The sequence below is a fragment of the Engystomops pustulosus genome, chromosome 1 (genome assembly GCF_040894005.1).
Source record: "Engystomops pustulosus chromosome 1, aEngPut4.maternal, whole genome shotgun sequence".
In the NCBI taxonomy this organism is placed as follows: domain Eukaryota; kingdom Metazoa; phylum Chordata; class Amphibia; order Anura; family Leptodactylidae; genus Engystomops; species Engystomops pustulosus.
In genome coordinates, this window is record NC_092411.1 from 235,299,039 (window position 1) to 235,317,781 (window position 18,743).

An 18,743-nucleotide genomic window follows, 5' to 3' on the forward strand; every position below is an offset into this window, starting at 1 on the left:
TAAAAATACAGTTCATCACTCATACATACACATTTATGCACTGTTACACACATACAGAGCTTATACACCTCATATATTCACACCTACAGTGCCATATACAAACATACAGCTTACATACACACATAATGTACTGTATTTATACACACCATACACCATATACACATATAGCATATACACATCACAGATACACATAAACAATATAAATACCACAATGTGCAGTTTAATATGTATATAATGGTGCACATTCTTCATTCTTTAGTGTCAGGTTCAGGGCCGGTTCCAGGTTTTAGTGGAACCACACTGCCCCCCCTCCCCCTGCGGACACACTGACTACCCCCCTTCCACCTGCAGACACACTGACCACCCCAACATCCCCCTGCAGACACACTGACCCCCTCACCCCCCCTCCCCTGCATTTACACTGACCACCCCAACCTCCCCCTGTGGACACACTGACCCCCTCACCCCCCTGCGCACACACTGAACCCTCCCCTCCCCCTGTGGACACACTGAACCCCCCCTCCCCCTGCTGACACAGTGACCCCCCTCCTCCCCCTGGGGACACACTGACCCCCTTCTTCCCCCTGCGGACACACTGACCCCCTCCCTCCCCCCTCTCCCTGCTGACACACTGACCCCCTCCCCTCCACTCCGGGAAAGAAAAAATAATTTACCTTTCCTGGTTCCCCCGGAGCAGCGCCTGTAGCTGTCTTCGGCCTGGGCCACCTGTACGCGCCGGCTCTGAAGCCTGCAGAGTGCCGCATTGTGGGAACTGGGACAAGTGATCGATCCGGATGGTGATCAATTGTACCAGTGTCTTATAGCAACACTGGTACAATTGATCCGGGGGCCCGAGTGGGCCCCTCCAGTACCCCGGGGCCCCGGCACTTGCCCGGGTTGGCCGGGTGCTGGCGCCGGACCTGGTCAGGTTGTATGACTGTGGGCCCCATAACGGCTGCTATGGCTGCTACCATTGTAGTTACGCCCCTGTTTATGTGTTTTATCTAATGCTAATAAAGTATACAATTTTAAATTTATGCCAGTCTCATCTTATTTGAGAGTGATTAACTTTAATGATGGATATTCAAGAGTGCTTGTCATTACATACTGTCAGAGCTAATAGTAGATCGCTGGGGGAAATATAAGAAAACTGGCGTTTAGAATGCGAGTCTTAAAATTTCTAACACCAGTGCTACAGGGCCAGCATCTACTAAGAGGCTCCGGACTCTTGGTAAATATCATAAGTCTTATGCTTGTCCAGGCCATAGCCCAGTGAGCATACAGCTGGGTGAGGCAGAGAGACATTGGGGTTTATTTATTAAGGGTCCGCAGATCGCACTTTCGTCGAACTTTCTAAATTTTCGGAATTTGTACCTCTGTGACAGCTATTTCACTGGGGATTGTGTTGCACGTGATCGGATTGTGGCGCAGCTGCGTTGGCTTTCATGCGACAGAAATCGGGAGGCGGTCCGCCTGATTCGCAGCGAGCGTGGGATTTAATATTAAAATTGTGTTGCATCCAATGCACTTACATACACTGGGAAGAAGAAGGTGAACTCCGGCAGACCTGAGCGGGGAAGCGACACATGCAGGAAATCGGGCGCACGATCTTTGTGAACCGCGGCACAGTGCATTGATGTCGGAAAATGTACTTCAGGTGAGTAAGCACTTCGGGCGGGTAAGTAAATGTGTCCCATTGTGTGCTAAAAGCACGGTGATTGGGTGTCATAGACCTCTATGGGGGTTGTGATCCGGCCACAAATGATATACTATTTAGAACTCAGGTCATTGCATATATAAGTTCTCAGTGTTGTAACCCATGGCAGCAGACATATAAAGCTACACAGAGGTGATTATGTGCCAGATAGATGGATCCATAATGTATATAGTACATGAGCCATAATGCTGGTTATAAAGGGTGCATACCAGAAATAGATATTATATTCACATTTGCTAATTACCCTATATACTCTAGTATAAGCCGAGTTTTTCAGACCCGGCGGGTCTTCTTCTATACAGCAATGCTTTGGCATCGGCTCCGTGTCCCTGCGTTGTCTGTCGCAGGGACCTTGATGTCACCCGCACGCTGACGTTCTACTATGTGCGCCGGCATCGGCACACACTCTGATGTGAGCGAGCGGCTGACGTCATGGTGCCTGCGATGGACAGCGCGGGAACACGATGCCGGAGCATCACTGTATAGAAGAGGGGTCTCGGCTTATACTCGGGTCAGTTTATACTCGAGTATATACGGTAGATCAAATCTTAATACACACCTCCCTCTTCATACAGAGGTTCTGCATGATTTTTTTGGACACGGAGGGGGGTCCGAGAGGCAATAGGGTGATGTAGCCCAGTGCGTCTCTGGCTCATTTGAATATCTTTATAAAGTCTTTTTTTTAACAATACCGATGTCCCAGGACTTCATAAAAGCAAGATCACATGAAAGATGGGAGGAGCAAGTAAGTTTGGGACATCTACAATCAGTAAATCTGTTGGTAGATGTCCTTTAATGCAGTGGTCCCCAATCTTTTTTTGCCCAGGGACCGGCTGTGAGCATAAATTTGTTTCTAGTGACCCTTCCAATGTCCCCTCGTCTGTAGCATGTCCTCTTTCCAGGGTCACCTCTTCTGTGGCATGCCTCCCTTCCAATGTCCCCTCTCTTGTAGCATGCCCCCTTCCAATGTTTCCTCTCCTGTGGCATATCCCCCTTCCAATGTCCCCTCTCTTGTAGCATGCCCCCTTCCAATGTTTCCTCTCCTGTGGCATATCCCCCTTCCAATGTCCCCTCTCCTGTACCATGCCCCCTTCGAATGTCCCCTCTCCTGTAGCATGCCCCCTTCCAATGTCCCTTCTCCTATAGCATGCCCCCTTCCAATGTCCCCTGTCCTGTAGCATGCCCCCTTCCAATATCCCCACTACTGTGGCATGCCCCCTTCCAATGTCCCCTCTCCTGTAGCATGCCTTCCCCTTTCCCCTAAATTCTACAGAAATGGGGACATTGGAGGGAATACAAATGTCCTCTTTCCTACAGAATACTCACCTTCTCCCACAGCATGTCTTCCTTCACTTCTCTTCTGCATTAATGTATGTGCCACATCTCCCACCGGGGCCTAGCCTTTTCTTGGGGCTTGGAGGCAGCGGTGGCCCAGAACACCGGAGTGGCCAAGGCACGCTGTGGTCACTGTGCTTGGTATGGGGACAGGAGGGCTGTCCTACAGCCTGGCAGGTCTCCAGCAGGTGGTGTGTGGAAGAAATTAAATGAGAGGGAGAGGCTGTTGTACTGAATCTCCCTGGGGCAACCCCTTAGTGTCCGTAGTATATGTCCCTGGGTAGTGGATGGGGAAGCCCTTGATGGTATGCAGAGACCAGACGGAGGTAACATTGTGCAAAAGTAACTCACGGTTCTTTATTCAACAAACTGCAGGCAAACGATCTTGTACAGGTGCCAGATTACTGGAGAGTCCGGATTGCTGAGAGTGGTCATGGAGAGTGATCCTCAGGAGTAGTTCACCAGCCTGGTAATAGGTGCAGGCTGGAAGGTAGCTGTGTCCAGATATGGAAGCTGCAGCATTAATCCTAAGAGATAGCTCTCTGCGAGACACTGAAGGTGTATCTCACACTGTCTCTGGTCACTCAGTGTTCTAGAAGATGTCTGCTCTGGAAGAGAGCTAGACTCTAAGAGGTGTGCTCCTGTCTCAGGAGCTGGGGCCTAAGAGCTCCTCATGTGGTGAGAGCTGGACCTAAAGAGAGCTTGCCCCTTCCTGTACAGGGGTTTTGTTTTTCCCTGGTCAGGTGGTCTCACTCTCCAATCACACTCCAGTTGGATAATAAACATTACATAGAATTAACCCTTGCCTATCCAGGCAGTAACTACATCTGCATAATTACCTTTAACTATATGACCCTGAAGTGAGTTGTACAGGCTCACCTAGTGGGGACACACAGACAAAGGGGCTTATTCTCAACTACTCTTCTGCCTATGCATCGGCAGGGGTGTTGCATACGGCTCTAATGTGGGCAGACACAATGGGGCAGATTTATCAAGCTTGATTGGTTGCCATGGGCAACTAGAAATATTCTGACTTTCCGATAGCTTGATAAATCTGCCCCAATGTCATGACATCATGCACTGCTCTATTGCCAGTGCGCGTTAACACGCAAATGAAGTAAAGGAAGAGAGGACTGCTGTGAGAAGGTAAGCATTGTATTTTTTTAAATTTTTCTTTGCAGAGTTTGGCCGCCGGCCCGGGACCAGGTGCTCCACAGCCTGGTCTTGGGCCACGGCCTGGTGGTTGGGGAACACTGCTTTAATGGATCTGATATACCTCTGTTATTATCATTTTAGTGATGGAAGATAATAACGGAATTCCATGTAGTGCAATTTTTTAGCTTTGTACATAAATGAAAGTCCAAAAGCTTGATGTTTTCATTGAATTTTCAATAACTTGTATCTATTTAATATTTTATTAATGTAAACTTGTATCTATTTCATATTTTATTATTGTACAGCATGTTCAGTCAATATATGTAACACTGCAATATCAAATGAATGAAAACTGAAACACATAAAATAAAAACTAAGTATAAGAACTATCCATAGATTGCTAGGCTATCTGTAAAAACAGGCCATTTTTTCTGATGTACATGATTTTTTTTAAAATCTGGAACAGGTTTCCCTTTACCTTACTATGGGGACTTCCACCCACACCATGGACACACCTATAGCTCGAGATTTGAGTACTCTCAGTTGCGGTCCCTCATGGTGGGGGCAGGCGACATTGCGGCCTACACAGATTCTCTTACGACTTTTGAAGGACTATTCCGCTTGGATTCTGCTCATACACATGCCATTTCCCAAATCTATTCTATTCTGACAAGTGGCTTGGAAATCTCAGAATTTCCACTTGTAAAGAGCTGGGAACAGGAACTTGGAGCCGCCTTGGCACAGGAAGATTAAGAACGATTTTTCCTATTCAAACATAAATTATCCTCCGTCTATACAGCCCAGTGAAAGGGGTACGAAATATTATCTAGATGTGGGTGCCGACTGTGTTGCATGTAGACTGTTTAACCTGTTGGCGCTGTGGTATCAATAAAGGATATGTGCTGCAGGTATGGTGGAACTGTGATTCGGTCAAACCATTCTGGAACCAGGTATTTATTGCATTTTGACAAATTTCTGGTAAGCAGGTGACTGCCTCTCTAGATGTGGTGCTCCTTTCTGTGCCTCCATAAGCACAAAAGAAAGTGATACTCTACAGGCACCTAGATGGGTCTTGGAGGCCTTTGGAGCTCACTGATTATATGATCGTATGCTTATTATTTCTCATTATGGGTCCTGCTTGTTCTATTATCTCAGCGGGCCCTGTCATGCTCATTTCGACTTTCCACTGCCTAACTGTAAGTGGATCTAATGTTCCATAATACTTCATCTCATTATATGTTATGTCTCATTTCATATGTTATGTATGTATAATACGTAATATAACATCTTCAATATAATCTGTCATGGTAAATATTATCCAAAAAACATGGAAATTCATAGATTTTTACCTTGACTTCCTCTGTATACCCACATTGACATAGACCCACTGTAGTTTTCCATGCTAGATCAGAATAATACAAGTAGCTTATGGAGAAGAATATGACATAGATTCGGGCATAAACTTTGGATTAAAAGGTTCTACATTGGACTAAAAGGATCTCAAATGGGGCTGCTCACTGGTAGACGGCGTATACAATACCTCTCTGATGGTACTTCTCTCCTGTTCTGCTGTCAAAAATCATTCCTTCATGTGCTGGAGAGGATGTGGAGAAACAGGTTTCTATTTTCATATTTGGTGAGAGTTTAATAGAGTTAACTTCTTATGGATAGCAGGTATATGATTTCAAAACATTGGAAAAATTACTGAAAAAAATACATTTCCTCCAAAAATAATTTGCTCCCTAAGTTTCCAGAAAATCTGGTCAAAATGGCTTGAGGTCTTCCCTACTTACCCTACTTGATCTACTATTATATTGAATATTTTAAGCCTTTCCTAGACTTCACTGACCTCACCACACGTAATACTAGACATAATCTATTGTATCCTCATTTTTCTGAAGGTACATTTTACAAAACCTTGATAATCTGTTATTTTCTGACTACTATTATTTCATTTTACTTTTTTTTTGTAAAAATGAAGAAAAAGGTTAATAAAAAGTTATATATATATAAAAAAAGTTTAGCATTAATAATTTTTTCATCTTGCAGAGCAACAGACATCCCAATGGAAACCCAATGTACACCATTATAGTCAATGGGATCTTTTGGATCTTAACGGAGACGAATAACGGAAAAAGGGGTTGTGTATGTAAACTACAAATGCTGAAGACTTCAGTCTAAAACAATCTACATTTTTTTCTTATGTAAATAAAATGTCACTTTATTGTGGACTGTGCGGCGTTGTAATATACTGGGGAAGTGTAACCGAAAGTGACACAATATTACACTTATTGATGTAAAAGTCGACATAATAGACTGTGTAGTTATATTGCCCACAGGAAACCACAAGCACAAATATTCTTCTTATAAATGGGATGTGAGCGCTGAAGATCTTATGTGTGTCACAGAACCGAAAGCGAAACATCAGAAACAGGGACAACTTATACAATAAGTAATAAGTGTGTGAGTGGTGACGGGAAAAATATTATTAACAAATAATTTATTCTACAAGGTTTGTCTTAAGAGAGTAACATAAGAAAAATTATGTAATTTGTTGCTTAGACAAAAATCAATAGTTGATCATTCCTTTAATTGAACAATTTCAAGCTCTGGTTGATAAAATTACAAGTAAACTTTTTCCTTTCTTAGTCAATTAATGTCACCAGATGCAAGAAGCATAATGGTGCTGCTGCATGTTATCCTCGCTGCACAGTGATACTGCTGCTACCGTGTAGCTGTATTACTATATAGCATGGAGGGCAGTACCTATCATACAGGGACATGTCACCGGAAGGGTGGCTCCGCCCAGGGACAAGGGACAGGCACACCACGTGGTAGGTGCAGCTCACCGGCTCGCCCTGCCCTTGTGATGCCATAGCGCGATGCCTCTTACCTGCGGGCAGGGGGGGCGAGCAGGCTGCATCACCGGCCAATAACAGAACAGAAAATAGATAGCGAACCAATGAGGACACGTCCCTGACAGAACCCTACGACTGGCAGCCAATAGGAAGACGGACAGTGGTGACAGACACCAATAGCATGGCGGAGCAGGCGGGGACGAGCGGCCACTTCCTAGGACGCTGCAGTGAGTGAGTGAGAGAGGAGGAGGGGGTGATCCCGGCCGGCGCACCTGACAGCAGCAGCAGGAGAAGGAGGCGGAGTTCCCGGTGTTGTAGTCCCGGTGCCGGTCAGGAGCTGAGCCCCGGCTGCCCGCACAGGACTGCTGCTCTCAGCACATCTATCTCCCCCGGCGCACGGCGGGCCCTGTGTGATCCGCACTCAGACATGGCCGGCCAGGAGAGACAGGTGCACACAACAGGTGAAGAGAGATCCGCAGCAGAGGGCCCGGATCCTGGAGGGGCCAAGGCGCTAGGCCCGGCGCTGCCTATACGGGGCATCCGCATGAAGTTCGCGGTGCTGAGCGGATTGGTGGAGGTCGGGGAGGTGACCACTAGAGACCTGGTGGAGACGGTCTTTAACCTGGTGAGTAGTTTGTCAGGTGCTGCTCCTCATGACACCGGCCAGGCTGCACATCCTAACACTGCTGTGCACTGCCCCTCACAGGAGGCCACCTGGATCACAAGTCCTTCATGTGTCCTCTTATACCTGGGAAAGCTGGGTGGGCAGTCAGCCTGATTCTGTCACCTAACTTTCCTGGGCTGCAGAATGGCAGATCTGACAGGTGGCCTCTCCCTGGTGTAAGGGGAAGGTGTGACTGCATAGTTATGATATAGCTCAGACCTGATGTGTGGGAGCCATATTGTCACCCAGCTTTTCCAGGAAGTGATATACAGAACTAACGGAATAGAGAGAACAACGTGTTGTGGTTTTACTGCCTATGAAAGTGTGATCCTGATAGTTGTGGGTGCTGGGGGGCACAGGTGGTTTCCATGGAGTTCTCCAGTCCCCTGTAAGTAAGGGGTCTCATGCAGTTTATCACTTAGCCATGGCATAGATGATAACAACGTATGCCCCCCTTAGATTGTATGATCACACGTGCCCGCTGCCGCTCTATTTATTCTCCAGGTAAAACACTTAGATCTGTGTCCGTCCATGGAGTATGAATGAACAGCAGAGCGTGTGATGCCTTTACTTCATTCATTAAGGTGATCCGGCCCTTTGTCCTCATAATCCCTGAGGGCTGTATCCTGCGCATAGAGGATATGCAGTGATCATTGCATGCTGGGAACTTCAGCACCTCCTGAGATACTTTGTTTCCAATTTCATATCATTTCCAAGATCTGTCTGTGATGTCAATAGATGGAAACATGTTATCTACTGAATTCCTGCCCTGGATCTGTGCAGAATGTTGTAGATGATTTTTATGGCAATGGTCAATTTCTAGTCTAAGGTCCTGTTCATACTGATATCAGAGGTCATCAGAGTCTGACTGTAATAATAGCTTTGTACGCAACGCTGTCTTCAGAACTGATGAAACCACTATAGGCCTCCTGTGTCATATCTGTCTGATACGACTGATCTAACATATGCATGAACTCACAAGTACATAATCCATATAGGACCACTGAATGTGAAGCGGGTCCTTTGACCTCTGCAGTCTAGGGCCTATAGCTTTGTAAATATTGGTTCCATCCATCACTCACTTGTAGTTTGACAGCTTGACTGAGGTTTACACATGACTTTATTGTGCATGCTTTAATGTGGAGTTTACCCTCCTCTGCCATAGCCGGCTAATGTGCATGTTCCTGGAGCCATCAAACTCCACTCCAGCAGATTAAAAGTTAAACTACCGAATGGTTCCATATTATGTAAGTATGACTGTTGTATTTCCTTGGCCAAGCACTGAGCAGAGAGACCCAGACTAGAAGCATCATAGTCATCTATAGGAGTCTCGGGCTGACATGACTATACTATGAGCCAGTCCTCCAACTGATGTGACTATTAGGCCCAATTCACAGCTGCACTCAGACCTTTATTCATTTCCATTACTAAATCAAAAATATTGGATGTCTAATAGATCTGTTAATATACCTGTAGATTTCAGTGGATCTTTAATGGCTTCCATTATTGTCTGTTTGCGCCACTTCCGTTATTTGAGAAGAGAATAGGACAGAAGCAGAAGAACTATTTTTTTCTGTCTCGAGTAATGGATGCCTAACAAAAATGGTCCAACGGATCCTTTAGACTCCTGTTATTGTTTTGGTAACTGATTATGAGAGGTTTGAACAGGCTGTGAACTGGGCCTTAGGTTCAAGTTTGAGTCTCGGGTTTGGGCTTAAAGATTATGGTATAAATGAGACTTAAGCATAAGATTGGATTTGCTGGTTCTGTCCCACACCTCTTCCACATGCTGTTCCCTTTTACCTCTTATAGCAGTGGGGGCGATGCTGCCGGTGCCCATCACATTGTTGAGGCTTGTTCTATTACCGGTACTTGATGAAAAATGCTTCCTTGTTGCTTCCAACTTGGCTTAGTACTTGGAATTCGGCATGACAATGTATTTTTATCCACTTTTCTGCTTGGTGGTGGTGTCCAGAGCTCAAACCCATATCAACAAGATTTCCATGACTATCCCTTATATTATCACTCATATTATGGCCTATTATACTGGATGAAAAGCTGTGACCTCCGCATAGTCTAAATCAATGTAGCAAGGGAGTAGTAACATCTTATATCTATGAGGCAAGGGAGTAGCACATGTTCTTGCATCTGTGGGGCAAGGGGGGGGGGGTAGCATGCCTTCTTGCAGCTGTGGGGCAAGGGGGGGGGTAGCACGCCTTCTTGCAACTGTGGGGCAAGGGGGGGGTAGCACGCCTTCTTGCATCTGTGGGACAAGGGGGGGTAGCACGCCTTCTTGCATCTGTGGGACAAGGGGGGGTAGCACACTTTCTTGCATCTGTGGGACAAGGGGGGGTAGCACACTTTCTTGCATCTGTGGGACAGGGGGGGGGGTAGCACACCTTCTTGCATCTGTGGGACAGGGGGGGGGGGTAGCACACCTTCTTGCATCTGTGGGACAGGGGGGGGTAGCACACCTTCTTGCATCTGTGGGACAGGGGGGGGTAGCACACCTTCTTGCATCTGTGGGACAGGGGGGGGTAGCACACCTTCTTGCATCTGTGGGACAGGGGGGGGTAGCATGCCTTCTTACACATGGAAACGAATATTGGCAATTACAGAGCGGCACTGGATGCACTGGGGAGGCCGAGGCATCAGGTGGAGCGCTGTTTTCCTAGTTTTGCAATGAACGTTGCCTGAGGGCTCCTAGTGCTAGATCAGCAGGTGCACGTGTAGCAGACAGACGTTCACACATTGCAGCAGATAGTAAGTGACGTTCATCTAGAACAGGCAGTCGTCTTGTAAGCATCATAGGAAGTCTCTGCTCCTTACTCTAGTCAGTGGCTTCTATTATGAGTAGGCCTATAGTAGTATCATTTTGTCCCGGAAAGTAAGTGCTTTCTATGTGTATAGATTATGCTTTACATTTTCTCTGTGAACCCTCATGTATATGAAGGTCATATTTGCTAGCGCTTGTTTGTGGCGTAGGGAAAATCCTGATCATGTATTCCATTTCCTCAGTTCTTTTTGGTTATTTTATTTTTGTTTCTATTTTGGTCAGTGTAGTACTCAGTAGCAGAAGTATTTTTCTATTAAAATGTGGTAAAAGTAGTGAAGTGAAATTAAATAGTGTGAATCCATCCCAAAGGAAAATTGTGTTCATGATGAGTGTGCACCAAGTTTACATTGCCACAAAAGATTTCTGTGGATCTCTTCAATTTAAGGAAACTACTATCAAAATTCATCATGATAAACCAGGGCCACTTAGTCATAGATCCAGGCACTGTGACTGTGGTAATCTTCTTATCTGTTATCCGTGGCCTCCTTTCTTCTAAAATCAACTTTTAAAATTAGTCAGAACGGCTATCCTAGCCCCTCTGTGATCTGGCTTTACAGGCTGTTACACTGTCTCACAATCCCCCTGCTCCCTCAGCACAGAGATTGCAGCTGGTAGTCCTCAATGCACAATTGTAGAGGAAGCAAAGAGGATGAGAGCTATAAAGCCAAATCACAGAGGGGCTAGTATAGCCCTTCTGACTCATTAGCATAATTTAGAATATAGTTTAGAAAGGAGGCCATGGATAATAAATATATGAGAAGATTACCACAGTCACAGTGCCTGGAATTACGAGTAAGTGTCCCTGGTTTATCATGCTGGATTTTGATGTAGATTTCCTTCAAGGATCTAAAAAATGAAGTAAATACAGATGCTAAATAGAAAATCTTCTGTTGAATACCAGTTACCATTACCTCAATGCTTCTGTTCCAATACAAAACATAATGCATTCTTCCTCTTCTATGTTTGGGAGATGTCTATGCTTATGTCATGTGACAGTGTAGAAATGGGGAGCATCCTCAGGCATTTTCATCAAAAACAAAATTGCTAGAAAGTAGTACGGCCAGGGGTGGATTAAGGCTGCCATGGGCCCTGGGCTGTATGAATGTTATAGCCGCTACAAGTCAGGAAGTCACTTCCTACATATGGTACTAGCATCAAGCTTCTTGGAGAATAGAGGATGCGTCCCTTCTGCCTGATTTTCAATACGTGGTTTCAAGACCTTTGAAAGACCTTCAGAGGTCCTGAAAAGGTTCTTGTGTACATTTGTATTGAGAGTAGGAACAGATGTAAGTGGATTTTATGGGTAAAAATCCTTTTTGGATTTGGTGGGTGGTTTGGGTGGCCATGGGTCCACAAATCGTCTATATTGTAATCCACTACTAACTGCATGTAGCGTATTAAGATTGCAGGTGTGCATAGAGTTTGAATAAACCACATGCAGAAAATCCACATGCAAACCTGCATAAAAAATGCACATATTTTGTGATTATTTACATGGATTTTTTTAGCACGACAATCCGCAAAGTGTGCCGTTAGCATTAAAGGTTTTTTTTTTTTAAGATATGGCTCCAGGGGGTAAGAAAACCAGAGCTTGGGTATCCAGAGGCGAGCAGTAATGGTGGTGACCGCAGCTACAGCAGGAGTTTCAGGCTGTAGCAGACGTTTGGCTGTTGACGTGATATTGCTGCTGGCCTCTGAATGTGAACAGAAGCTCTAAGCGATGAGAGTATCCGTTAATCCCAGAAAACCCTGTAAAGGTACGTCTGGGAGTCGGTAAAAATAAAGAGAATATCTGAAATCTATACAGGGAAGTATTTTTGGTCTGTGCTGTAGTTAAAAGAACGTTCACTACTGCCACAACCATAATATCCTTGCACGTATTTCATGGAGCTTTAGGCCAAGTTCACATACAGTGTTTTCCACAACCCGCATTGCCTACAAATCACAATTGGTGAGACTTCACAGTGTGTAGTTATCAGAGCCCGCTGGTTTTGCTTTTCACAAGAGGCTGAAGCCCATTAGGATATTGTACGTGTTAGGCCCATGAGACCTTCTTAGTGGATAATCCCTTTTAAAGAAAGTTATCATGAGCTATTAAAAGTAACCTACCACCAGGATTGGGGATTGTAAACCAAGCACATTTTAAATGCAGGTATTTGTCCACTCTGACAGGATCTTCTTTTAGCTTTTTATGCCCTTGTTTTTACCAAAAAAGGCTTTAAAAATTATGCAGATGAGGGGGTTTCACATTGGCGTTTTTTTTTCACATGAGATAAACCCGTTTTGGCTTATGGACACATACAGATTGATTTTCTCTTCCTGGCTTCAGCGATTTTTCAATGATGCTTTACTGAACCATTTTTTTCAATTGTTTTTTTCTCCTATCAGTTTTTATTCCACTGATCCAATGTTGTCAGTGAATGCAAAAAGAACAGGTTCAAAATTGACCACTGAAAAATAAATAGAAGTGTGAAAAGGCTTAAAGGAAACCAACCACTTTCCAATAGTACTTCTAAGCAGCAAATACCGAGCACCAGCTCAGGGTGAGCATGAGCTGGTGCCGGAGCATATCTTTGTTATGTTCATAAACCGTTGTAATGCTTTTAAACACTTTAGTAATCTTTATATTGGAAGCAGCTTAGGTGCACGGTGGTACGTGCTCGGCGCACCATGCGCGAACGTGCGCACTTGACGTCACCGGCTCTCCAGCACTTCTTTTTCAGGCGCACGCACGGTTGCACACCAATGTCCGTCTAGATATGTTTCCATCCCTATGCCTCACTTTTGGGACAGTGTTTTTAGGGTTGAACTCTACCTTCTTCTCTCTCCAAACCCAACAAGTAGAATTCATAATAATAAGTTCTATTTTGATCTCCTCTGACCACATGTGCTTCTCCCCTACCTCCTCTGGATCATTCATATGGTCAGTGGGAAACTTCAAACGGGCCTGGGTATGTGCGGGTATGAGCAGGGCGACATTGCAAGAACTGCATGATTTTAATGCCTGACAGTGCGGTGTGTTACTAACAGTAATGTTTTAGACTGTTCCCAAATGGCTTCAGGCCATTGACCTGTGAGGAAGATTGATGGTCATCTAGGCCAGTGATGGCGAACCTATGGCACGGGTGCCAGAGGTGGCACTCTGAGCCCTTTCTGTGGGCACCCAAGCTGTCTCCCCAGAAAAGAGTTCACCAGATAGGACTCAAACCTTTCTGCAGTCCCAGACAACTTGAGATGCTGCTCTCAACGCTCTTTTAAGATGACACATCTTTGACAGATTAGAACTGCAGGAAGAATGAGAAGGTGTGAACAGGGCTGGATTATCTTTGGAGGTCCCTTTGCCCTCCTGCTTTCAACTGTATTGGTGTCCTCAGAGGGCCAATTCGATTGAATGTTGTGGAAGAACAGGGAGCAATATGTTACTGTTTAAATTGTCATGTTGGCACTTGATGGAAAATAAGTGGGTTTTGGTTGTAGTTTGGGCACCTAGTCTCTAAAAGGTTTGCCATCACTGTTCTAGGCCATAATAATTGTGCCAACAGTTTTCTTCTCATCAAGATGCTGCCTATTGTCCTGTAACTCATCCAAGCCGTGTGTATGTCTACAATATTGTCCCTGGTGTCCTCAGATAGGTTTTGCTCATGGGGGGGAGGTTGGAGTGTGAACAGGTGTCTTTTATACAAGAAACAAGTTCAAAGTGCAATTAAAGCAGATAATGAGTGAACAGTAGGGGGAGCTTCTTTAGGGTTTGTTCTTTGTGTTTCAAACGTCAGACTTAACGCCATAATTCTTGCTTGTTGTTGGGGGATCAGTTACCGTATATACTTGAGCATAAGCAGACCCGAGTATAATCCGAGGTACCTAATTTTAGCCGAGGGTGGGAAATGCATTGGTCCCAGCCTTCACCCAGAATATAGGTAGCGAGCCCGCCTATGCCCCCAGTATATAATCAGCCAGCACATTCCCCCCCAATATATAACCAAAAGCCCCTTGTCCCTAGTATATAGACAGCCAGCTCATGCCCCCAGTATACAGCCCCTCTTCCCCCTCACCCCCCCTCCCAGTATAAACAGCCCTTTGCCACAGTATATAGTGCCTGGAACATGGATGGAAAGAAGAGGGCATGCTGGGGGTGTCGGAAGGCGAGTACACTTTTTATTTTTTATATAGACTTGAGTATAAGCTGAGTTTTTAAGCACATTTCATGCAGTTTATTTTTTTTTTTCCTCTTTAATTATTATTTCTGATGTCAAAATTCTGCCCATCGGTTCTCCAGGCTTTGGACTTTATACCTCTTACTTGGCAGAAAAGCAATAGTGAGTGTGAATAAATAAATTGTTTAGTTGTTTTAGGAAGGAATTTGGGTGTCCCAAAGTGACCAATCGCAGTGCATTTCATAATAGAATAATAGAATGCCTAAATGCGATCAATAACCTTGCATTGAAATAATGGATAGAATGTGTTTACCTGTAAACACATGTGATGGTTCGAGGCCTTTGTGAATGCAACACTAGCGGACTAGGTTTATTGTACTTACAGAAAATGTGTAATATGCGTTAAAACAAAATTTGACAGCTGCAAAAGTATGGGCACCCTTATCATTTGCTTAATTTGAATATTCCTAACTGCTTTTTACTGACTTAGGCCAGCGGCACACATGGCGTTTTGAACCCGTTTTTGGGCCGTTTTTGAGCCGTCCTTTAAAAAGCATGCTTTTTTTGAAAACTCATCCGTTTTTGACCCGTTTTAATCAAGATAATTGGAAAAACCGGTCAAAAACGCATGGATTTTTTAACAGACTTCTTAAAAACGGCCCAAAAATGTGCCGTCGGCCTAACTGAAGCACTAAAACCTCATTGAGCTTTGAACTTCATAGCCAGGTGTATCCAATTATGAGAAAAGGTATTTAAGGTGGCCACTTGTAAGTTGTTCTCCTCTTTGAATCTCCTCTGAGTGGCGGCTCCTCATGGGCTCCTCAAAACAACTCTCAGATGATCTGAAAACAAAGATTGTTCAACATAGTTATTCAGGGGAAGGATACAAAAGAGACTTAACCTGTCAGTTTCCACTGTGAGGAACATGGTAAGGAAATGGAAGACCACAGGGACAGTTCTTGTTAAGCCCAGGAGTGGCAGGCCAAGAAAAATATCAGAAAGGCAGAGATGAAGAATGGTGAGAATAGTCCAGGACAATCTACAGGCCACCTCCAAAGACCTGCAGCATCATCTTGCTGCAGATGGTGTCACTGTGCATCGGTCAACAGTACAGCGCACTTTGCACAAGGAGAAACAAAGATTGAGTTGTTTGGTCATACAAAAAGGAGTTCTGCATGGCGGACAGAAAACTCAGCAAACACTTGCTACCCACTGTATAATTTGGTGGAGGTCCCATCATGATTTGGGGCTGTGTGGCCATTGCCGGCATCGGGAATCTTGTTGAGGATCTCATGGATTCCTCTCAGTATCAGCAGATTCTTGAGAATTATGTGCAAGAATCAGTGACGAAGTTGAAGTTACGCTGGGGATGGATATTTCAGCAAGACAATGATCCAAAACACAGCTCCAAATCTACCCAGGTGTTCATGCAGAGGAACAATTACAATGTTCTGGAATGGCCATCCCAGTCCCCAGAGCTGAATATCATTGAACATCTGTGGGATGACGTGGGCTGTCCATGCTCAGCGACCATCAAACTTAACGGAACTGGAATTGTTTTGTAAAGAGGAATCGTCAAAAATACCTTCATCCAGTATCCAGGAACTTATTAAAATCTACAGGAAGTGACTAGAGGCTGTTATTTTTGTAAAAGGAGGATTTACTAAATATTAACCCCTTAAGGACGGAGGGTTTTTCGCCTCATTTCTCGCTCTCCAACTTCAAAAATCCCTAACTTTTTCATTTTTCCGTGTACAGACCTGTGTGAGGGCTTATTTTGTGCGTAACGAATTTTACTTTCCCGCAATGTTATTTATTTTAACATGCCGTGTACTGCGAAGCTGAAAAAAAATTCCAAATGTGGAAAAATTGAAAAAAAACCGCACGTGCGTCACGTTCTTGTGGGCTCAGTTTTTACGACTTTCACTCTTCGCTCCAAATAACATGCCTACTTTATTCTTTGGTTCGGTGCGATCGCGGTGATACCAAATTTATACAGGTTTTATTGTGTTTTAATACATTTTCAAAAATTAAACGAATGTGTACAAAAAAGAAAAATTTTTTTTTGCCATCTTCTGACGCTAATAACTTTTTCATACTTTGGCGCACGGAGATGTGTGAGGGGTCATTTTTTGCGAAATGAGGCGACGTTTTCATTGCTACCATTTTGAGGTCTGTGCGACATTTTGATCATTTTTAATTTCATTTTTTATGTTATGTAAAAAGGTGTAAAAGTCGCATTTCGGACATTTGGGCGCCATTTCCCGCCTCGGAGGTCACCGCCGGCCGTAACCGTTTTTATATTTTGATAGATCGGGCATTTTGGGACGCGGCGATACCTAATATGTTTGTGATTTTTACTGTTTGTTATGTTTTATATCCGTTCTAGGGAAAGGGGGGGGATTTGAACTTTTAATATTTTATTGATTTTTTTTATTTTTTAAACTTTTTTTTTTCTTTTTTTTTTCACTATCTTTTAGACCATCTAGGGTACATTAACCCTAGATGGTCAGATCGCTGCTACCATATACTGCAATACTACAGTATTGCAATATATGGCGTTTTTGCAGCACATTCATTACAATGAGCCACTGGCTCATTGTAACGAATATGCAGCTGCCAGATAGCCTCGTGTCAAAAGAAGACACGAGGCTACCATGGCAACCGATCGCCGCCCCCCGATGACGTTCGGGGGCGTGGCGATCGAAAAAAAGATGGCGGCGCCCGCGCGCCGCCGTCTTTTAAACGCCGCCGGCGACTTTGCCGGCGGCGTTTAGGGGGTTAATAGCCGCGATCGGTGCAGGCACCGACCGCGGTTATTAGCGGTGGGGGTTTTGTGCAAAATGCCCGTGAGCCCTCTTCATACATCCCTTATACCTCTGCGCCGTAGAGCTACGGCGCAGAGCGTTAAGGGGTTAATATCACTTTTCTGTTGAGGTGCCTGTCAAATTGTACCTGTCAAATTTTGTTTTAATGCATATCGCACATTTTCTGTTACAATAAACCTTGTAATTCTAATCCTGAAATATTCCTGTGTCCATCAGTTATTAGATACAGACGGTCCCCTACTTAAAGACACCCGACTTACAGACAACTCATAGTTACAGACAGACCCCTATGACCTCTGGTGAAGTCTCTGAATGCTTTACTATAGTCCCAGATTGCAATAATCAGCTGTAAGGTGTCTGTAATGAAGCTTTATTGACAATCCTTGGTCCCATTACAGCAAAAAATGTTTAAACTGCAATTTTCACTGGGGCCAAAATTTTATGGGTCTGGATCTACAATTATAAAATATACAGTTTCGACTTACATACAAATTCAACTTAAGAACAAACCTCCGGACCCTATCTTGTATGTAACCCGGGGACTGCCTGTATATCAAACTGAAATAGCTGTTGCAAAAACCCAAATTTTTATAACTAAAAATGATTAAGATTAATAGGGGTGCCCAGACTTTTTCATGTGACTGTATATCCACCATCCTCTTCTTTTTCCTGACTGGATATTCAGATGACTACATTCTTTAGGGCTTCTAGTTCACATACATTGGGGTCTTTCAATAGTGGTCCAACAGACTTTTTAAGTATTTTTGATTTTGGCAAATACATTTTATTAAATTTTTCTCATGTGTTCCGAGATCTCTGCTTACTGAATCAATCAATTGTTCACTCCTTTAGGCTTGGGACAGAAGTGAATATGCTGTGGGTTAGGTGCAGCTGAATTGCTGATGGCTAGGCGCTAGTACTTGTTTTATGAAGCTTGGAGCTTCAGTGTTTTTGTGCCCATATATTATTATCACATCTGAGGGGATATGGTGATGGAAGTGGTCATGTGACTCGCCTAAGCAGAAGGAATACATGTACATCTTTAATGAAAGTGTTACATTTAGAAAGTTATTCCCCTAATGAACACTTTTGTGCATCGGCAGTCCATTTCATCATCGGTGATTTTACTTGTATGAAGGGACGGGGTGAGAGGGTACAGCTGCCGTTTTACCACTGCGCCTTCATTTGCACATTAT

General features: G+C 44.2%; 1 protein-coding gene across 3 annotated transcripts in view; it reads left to right on the forward strand.

Moving 5' to 3' along the window:
* The first annotated feature begins 7,238 nt into the window (after positions 1–7,238).
* The window catches only part of LRBA (LPS responsive beige-like anchor protein), a 358,816-nt gene continuing 347,311 nt past the window's right edge, over positions 7,239–18,743 (forward strand). For 2 of the 3 annotated variants that reach the window (XM_072121481.1, XM_072121491.1), the window contains exon 1: positions 7,239–7,690. In XM_072121481.1, coding sequence (XP_071977582.1) covers positions 7,493–7,690 — 198 coding nt within the window. In that variant the 5' untranslated portion in view covers positions 7,239–7,492. The remainder of the gene's footprint in view (positions 7,691–18,743) is intronic. The other variant, XM_072121508.1, reaches the window with a different exon arrangement.